The sequence below is a fragment of the Aptenodytes forsteri genome, unplaced genomic scaffold (assembly GCF_000699145.1).
Source record: "Aptenodytes forsteri isolate BGI_AS27 unplaced genomic scaffold, ASM69914v1 Scaffold93, whole genome shotgun sequence".
In the NCBI taxonomy this organism is placed as follows: Eukaryota; Metazoa; Chordata; class Aves; order Sphenisciformes; family Spheniscidae; genus Aptenodytes; species Aptenodytes forsteri.
In genome coordinates, this window is record NW_008794665.1 from 285506 (window position 1) to 293210 (window position 7705).

At 45.5% G+C, this 7705-nt stretch overlaps 1 protein-coding gene across 1 annotated transcript in view; it reads right to left on the bottom strand.

The window, feature by feature from the left end:
- Positions 1-5214: 5214 nt before the first annotated feature.
- Positions 5215-7705, bottom strand: part of GPRIN3 (GPRIN family member 3) — a 4202-nt gene continuing 1711 nt past the window's right edge. The window contains exon 2 of the mRNA XM_009273531.2: positions 5215-7700. Coding sequence (XP_009271806.1) covers positions 6534-7700 — 1167 coding nt within the window. The 3' untranslated portion in view covers positions 5215-6533. The remainder of the gene's footprint in view (positions 7701-7705) is intronic.

A 7705-nucleotide genomic window follows, 5' to 3' on the forward strand; every position in this document is an offset into this window, starting at 1 on the left:
TTAAGACAGTGTTCATTTTATTGTACTCAGCATGGAAACCAGGAGATGTAAAACAGCAAAACATTAAATTCCTAAGGGACTCCATCGGGTGGGTAACATTGCTTTAGTATCACTGTAAGACTTCTTCACATGCAAACTTCTGTTGGTATGTCTCGAATGAATGCCACGGTACAGCTGGAAGCCTCATACTAGTTTTACTTCATACAGTACATCACGTTCAGTCAGTGTAACTATAAAAATAATGAAGCCACAATAATATTAGTTGTCATTAGAAGCCCTCAAGTTGGTTTTCTTCTGCTGCTGACTGATTCACTGCCATCATTTTTGTGGTGCTTGCAACAGCCAGGAATTCAAAGTTCACCTACCCTCTTTCCCTTTAACTCTAGGTAGAAACTCCCAACGCTTTTCAGTGTGCTACTGAGACCTTAACTTCAGACTTAAGATGTGATTTTACGTACCAAGAACGCATGGATCTTTCTCTTCCATTTTACTGAAATTCCTCAGGGCAGTGTCTAAACTTGCGTTTGACATACTTGAAACTATTGCTTATGAACTGGGCTAAGGGAAGTGTTGTCAGGAGGACTCTCCAGCCTGTTGTAGCAGAGCTGCTGAGAAGTATCTGAGACTCGTATTCTGCAGCAGACAACTGCTGGAGACTTTGCTGGCAGAATTGTCATTTATTTCTACTCCAGAGAGTGTCAGTCTAAGCAGAAAGCTAACAAAAACTTAAGGTCTAGTATTTCAAACAGGACTCGGTTGATGTGATTCTCTTCCTAACGAGCTCAGATGCTTGCCATCACCCATAGTCTGTGTGCAGAAACCAGTTTGTACCTACAAGTGTGGATTTCCACAAAGCTCAGGAGCCAGTGTGCGTCTCTGTACACCCCAGTCACTGCACTTTCTGTTGACGGTCTAGACACGGAGGTTGGCCAACTGGTGGTTTTTTAGATACGGCTGTGGGAATTTTTTTAGAGACCAGATGAGGAGAAAATCCTTGTTTCTGTATTGCAGAGTGATCTAAACTTGTCTCAAAGTTGTGCAAAATGCTAAGCCTCCAGCATTCAATCAGAAGGTTAAAGGGGAAAAAATCATCTTAGAGTATGAGTAGTGCATGAGACCTGCACACGTGTACACCCCTTTTAAACACGGACATAAGCTTACCTACAGCAAACGTTCTCCTAGAGGAAAAAATATTTCCTCTCTGTGTGATTGGGCTCAGTAATAACATCATTTTCTTCTTTAAAGAAGCCTGAATGATGAAAGATATGTTTCACATTGCAAAATCTTCCTTGCCAGGATTTGATGCAAAATCCACATTATAAACTCTGGGAAGGAAGAGCTGCTCAGAAAAGCACAAAGCAGAAAAAAACAATAAATCTCAGAGTTCCAGAAAAAGCGATGATATTAATTTCAGTTTGGCTCAGTTCAGCTGTAATACTTCATTCTTTCTTTTAAACAACTACACTGACTCAAGTGGGATAATTTAGCCCCCTAAGAGAACGTTGCAGCCATTTTAAGGTACGGGACCTGACCTTCAGGCCCATGGACCACCGCAGCATCCAGTGACTCCGGAGATTTTTGGTAGTGTGCAGCACTTGGATAAGGATCTATGTGCATACCTTTGGGATGACTCAGAATGCTGACCACTCACACACAGGCATCACAGAGTCACCACAAAATAAACTGGCAGAGGTTGAGACATTACAAAAATGGGGGAGGGGGGAAAGGTGGGGAGAGTTTCCTTCAGACCGTAGCCCTTAACTTTCGAAGACCATGGAGCCTGGCGATCAGTTGTCTCTCATTCAGAGCAGCCATTTCCATAAGCTGGGTGTGAAAGGCTTACTCTGCCTTGGTAACTTTCTGCATTCATTTTTAAAAGGTGTAGAGGGATAGACATGGAAGAAGACAATGGAGCTAATAAGCTAATAAAATTTGTACTCCCATGCAAACCTTGCAGATACTGAGCTAAGTAATAAAACACTGGTTTTATGGTAGAGTCCATCAAATTTCCAAACTGAAAACCAGTGGCAGGCAGCTTGAATTTTCCATCAACTTCAACACTGATTTTCATTTGGATTTCCACTTCTAACTTTAGCACTTCAAAAGTGTCATGAAATTCAAGATAAAAGCTAGTGTTATCTTTAGAGCATATATTCACCTTTTCTGAATCCCTTGAATATACTTCTCCAAACGGTGCATTTTACAGGCTTTTATGTGGTAGTAGTGGTAATAAACAGAGGTTGATTGCCTACTGGTTTTGTTGAATCGTATTTGGATGTATCTATACATACTAGCAAAATATACAGCCTTTGGAAATGTTCATTTTCCTAAAAGCCATGGGACACCAACAATATGAAAAATGTGTGAGCTCAGAATGAACAAATGGGCAAAACTTAAGCAAAACATTGGCTTTACAGATATAGGAATGGGAATTCCTTATGAAGCACCTACATCAACTTTGTTTTCTTTTGCTCCCTCCCCATGTTTCTCAGCAATTCCTTTGCGTATGTTCAAAGGGAGGTTTTCTTCCTCTGAAATGGAGAGGACAGATATTCTCCTCCTTGTCCCTGCAGCTCTTTCCCCACTCTTTTTTCCAAACAAAGTCAGCAGAAATGAGGCAGGACTTCAGCACTTGTGCCCAAAGCAACACAAAGCTGGCAGACACCAACCAGGCACACACAGACAGTGGTGGATGTCACAGCCTCACACGAAATCCAGGACTATATTGCAAATTGCCTTCAGTGAGGTTCTCCTTCAACTCAGGCTTTGTACTGGCAACATCGAAACATGCTTATTCTCATTCTTCCTAGTGAAAAGCTCCAGAAGTGAAACTAGAAGTAACTTCCATTCTCATTCACTGCTTTTGTTAACGGTTCTGGCCACGTCAACCTTCCCAGAAGATGCAACCAACAGGGAAGAGTTTCCTGACAATTAGCTTGTTTCCCAAAATTTCTCATCTTGCAACAAACTGAATTTAAGAGTTACTTCAACTGGTGGGCTGCAACACAGTTCTTTTTCCTTCCCTGCCCCCCACTGCCCCTACAGATTTACTCTTGGGAATGGCAAAGTACTTTCTGTTTTGAAGCCTCTTTTTATTGGCCCAAATGGATTTCCTTGGTTGTTAACCGTTCAACCAATGTAACGTGATTCTGAGTCATTGGGCAGAGAAAAAGAGCAGGGTGGTGGCACATGGATCACCTCCCCTTACCCTCTGCCACACCGCTACTCCAAGCACACTTTCATTTTTGACGCTGACATGACACCAAGAACAGTCTTTCGTGGCTGCTACAAGACCACTCACATGCATAATACTTGCCAATTGCTACCCAAAACATGGTTCTGTTTTGCTGCTGGTGAAAGATGCATCATCCCTACGAGGATTCACATCGTCATCTAGACATTGTACACAGGAGAAAGCGTAAGTTCCCGGTGTTAAACTATCAGGTTGCCTACAGTCTGCCCCAGCAAGGCAAAGTGAAAACCAAAAATATTTTCCATGAGATGCACTGGTGATTATCGACTCATTTTTGTGTGTTGGTTTTTGGCACGTTATTGCTTGGCTTCAAATGCACGCCTGCAGGACTTCTGTGCCCAGCAGGCAGCGTCACTGACATTTTGCAGTTTGTCTTTACACTTGTATTTTCCCAGAACACAAAGCCACAGTGCCCTGCTGACCACTACAGTTTTTCCATGCAGTTGTTCAGATGCACCCACTTAGTAACCCGCCTGTCGGCGTTTTGTGGTAAGTATGTACGTATTGGTGAAATTTTCCTGGAAGAAAGTTTGGTCGGGCTGCGAGGTGTGGGTGGACCGGCTGGTGAAGACTCACTGCTGGAAGCAGCTGCAGGGAACCAGGAGAGATGTCCCATTCCTCACAAAGAAGAGTTAATTCCAGTGCTGGCCCAGCACACTGCCAAGCCCAGTCTGGTCTCAATAAAGCAACTCATACCCACATGCTAGAAATATTTTGGAGAGCTTAAGCTAAAGGATAAAGTTCATGGAAATCGGTGAATGCGCGATAGCCATTTATTCTCCTCTGGAAAAAAATATGACAATCCATTTATATATTCAGACTGAGCATATTTGTAAAGGGACAGTTCAGAGTAAGCTGGCTCACAACGCTACAGCGAGGGGGACAGTGGAGAGAGGGACGCGAGTTGAGCCAAGGGACACTGTTTCGCAGGAAGACAGGCTGGGCAGCAGCTAGCGAGGGAGCGGGCAGAAGGGAGGCGAAAGGAGCAGCACAAAGCTTTGGACCTGGACAGGACACAGCAAACACCGCAGACAACTCGGGGAACCTCTTCAGGGCTGACATGGACACAACGTGGGAAGAGACACCGAACTTGTCAACTAACCTGACCTAATGATACTGCCAATATTAATCCCACACAAAATTTCACATGAAACTCACATCTCGGACACTGCTAGGAAGGGGATGGAAACAGTAGTACTAACAGAAAAAAGGTAGGAGACTTTCCTCCTGGTAGGCAGAGGTGGGAAGACACTCTCTAATGTGGTATTTCAGAATCAGCAATTCAGCATCAAGTGGGAGAGGGCTTGAAATAATGCACAGAAATGGAACAAGGATGTGCCATAAAGCCCCCAAATACATACCAGAGGAAAACTAGTAGTCAATTCAGTACTATGCCTAGGGGCAACACCTTTCATTGAACTGGGTTAAAATATTGTATCTTACAGTATTTTACCTTTCTGCTGGGGAAAAATTGCCCCAAAACAGCTGCTTTGAAGGCTTGGCAGTTGATATACTCAAAAAGTCTGGCCTCCTAAATAAAAGGGGACCACCTCAGGTCTGCTTCGCAAAAACAAAAAAAGAAAGAAAAGGATATTAGTATTCATTTACACTGTGTAAACCTGTAAGATCTACTGAGTAAGTCCAGTGTGTGGTACTAGAGACAGAAATAAATTATCATAATGACTCATGAAAAATCGTTAATGAAATAAAAATAACCCCTATTTAACTCTAGTACTCTGCAGGATTACAATATCCAAATCCTCAGTCCTTTGCAGGATTGAAAACTAAATTTTCTACAAACTGCGGGAGTTCCCAAGCCTCCCATCATGAACTCTAGTGGACAGAATAAAAGGCTAGTGGGAAACACATTTCCCAGGTTGAAAAATATTATTAAGGTGAGAAATGTGACCAACATACAGCTGAGACATTATTGTATATCACACTTCCGGAGAAACAGTCACTAAGCTACGTTTTATTAGCAGTTTCTACAACTTTTCTAACATTAGAAATACAGCAAAGATTGTCTCAAGATTTCAGTAATTCTGTAAAGTAAATGTTTCAAGTTAACAATATAATGGTTTATAATATAGAGAGCATTAGGTAAAACAAAATACGCACAGGCTAAATAAATGGTATTCAGTTTATGAAAGGCAGCAAGAAAAGCACCAAAATACTGCAAAAAAAAGTAGATTTGGCTAAGGACTGAAAAGGAAAAACATCAGTGTAACACACTAGACATGTAGGCTCATGGACCCAGACGCACAGGATAGCCTGCTCCTACGGGAAAACGCTACTGTGCATCTCTGGAGAGAGAAGAAAAGATCCACATCACTTTAGAGTGATTTAGAGGAGAGGTGCTCAGCGCTGCGGGAGGCTGGGAGCAGGCGCTGCCCACCCCGGCTGAGGAGCCAGAACGGCTCGCTGCTTTTGAAAGACTTGTCTGGAGCGCCGCAGCATGAGCGAGGGCACCGTCCTGGCGGATGCGGGTACATCTACCGATGTGCTCTCTCGTACCTCGCCTGCTCTGTGTGCATCGCCTGCTTATACCTTAGGCACGGCTTGATGCAGGGGAGAAAAAGCCCGCAGAACATATCCCTCTCTCACCTCCCCTTCTAGCCATCAAAATCCCATTGACTTGACTTCTCCCAAAGAAATAATTCTTCAGCCTTGACCCTCACTCTGCCTGGTTCTCCATTTCAATGGGAGGGGAAGACCTGGCTCTCTGGGGCTCACATGAGAACGGTGCCCCACAGTATCAACAGAAGTGAGACTGCTCAGTGATCAATGTCTGTAGCCTTTTCACGGACTTACCTCAGCGTGGGTAATTTACACACCAGGAAAGTTGTCTTGCATTAGGTCTTTACAGCTGTTGGACCTTAGTTTCACCTCGCCCAGCTTCCCCCAGCCCACCCCTTTGTATAAGGCCTTGTGATGCACACAAGTAACTTCCCATAATAATTCTGACAATCTCTCTGCTTCTTGCTTTGTCAGAAGGTGCTGCTCTCCCTGCAGCAAGGTGGCAATTTAAATTTGTGCTTTTGCTAAGTGCCTAGCTTTTCATCTGACAGTAGTCGGGATGGGGGCATAATGTGGAAATACACCAGCTGTGGCAATAATAACGGCGTGATGGAGCGTGTGGCTACTCAGAAAACAAAGGGGAATAATTTTCCACTGTTGCTGCATCACAACCCCAATAACACAATTGAACAGCAGGACTCGAGACTTGAGGGGAGGGATTCTCTCTACCGCCGCAGACATCTACGCACCCCTGCAAACCACGTCAGTCTAACACAGAAGAGGGAGCGGGTCGGACGCAGCAATTAGGACGCCTAAAATTCTGCAGCATGGACTGGAACACATTGTGCTGCCTCCCTTTCAGTTTTTTATTTGAGGATGTATCCGAGGAAATGGATTTCCGGGTCTGACTGTTCTGGGCCCGTATCAGTTTCTCGTGTTCCCGTATTTGTCTCTGTAAGTGGTTCTGGATGGCAATTCCCAGGGATTCTGGATCGAGGGAAGCACCGTAAACCTCCCACGTCATGCCTTGCTCGTCCCAAACAACATCCCTGACATGCTTGGACTGCTTCACCTGCACTTTCGCCTCCATGGCCGGGGTGGGCTGCTTTTTGTTTTTCCCTAAGTTTGGCAAGGCCTGAGCTGAAGCAGGAAGAGCTGCTGTGTGAAGCTCGTGTCTGGACTCCTTGGCCTGGAGGCCTTGCTGCTGGGGAGCTGCTGATGCCTCCAAGGGAGGGGTGAGACGTGCAGAACTCACACTCAACTCGGGCGTCAGTCCTGCCTGCAGGCCCTGGCCGCCAGCCGTCTGAGGCTGGCCAGCGTCTCCCCGGCCTCTGCTCTCCTCCTTTTCACCTGCATCTTCTGTGCATGCCTTTATGCGGACGGCAGCAGGTTGGCTGCTAACATTCATCCCTCCTTTAGGATCAAGCACCACCGAGTTTTCTTCCTTTGGTTTTACCACAGATTGATGAGGAATGGCCTCCCCTTGACTTGCACCCTTACATTGCACAGGCTTTTGCTCAGAGCTGCCCAGGACTTCCTTCTGCTTGACTTCACCGTCTGTGCTACAGAGTAAAGGTAACCGGCTGCCTCCTGCATCATGGACAAGATCTGGCACGTTGTTCTTGGTTCCTGGGACAGCGGCAGCAGAAGTGGTGGCTGGTTCACCAGCACCAGACCCAGACTGTGCTGGAGTTTGATTACTGGAGTCAACTGCAAGCTGCTCTACAGGGACGGGCTTTGGTGGGACTGGAGCATCCATCGGCAGCCGAGCAGCATCCTTGCCGTCAGGAGCTGCACCGATCATTTCAGCATTACCCACAGATGTCCCTTGGAAGGTAACGGCTGCAGGGGAGAAGGGGAGAGCAGGTTTTGCACTATCTGCTGAGGCTGGAGACACCACGTCAGATGGGACCCCAGGCAGTTTGACTGGCTGGG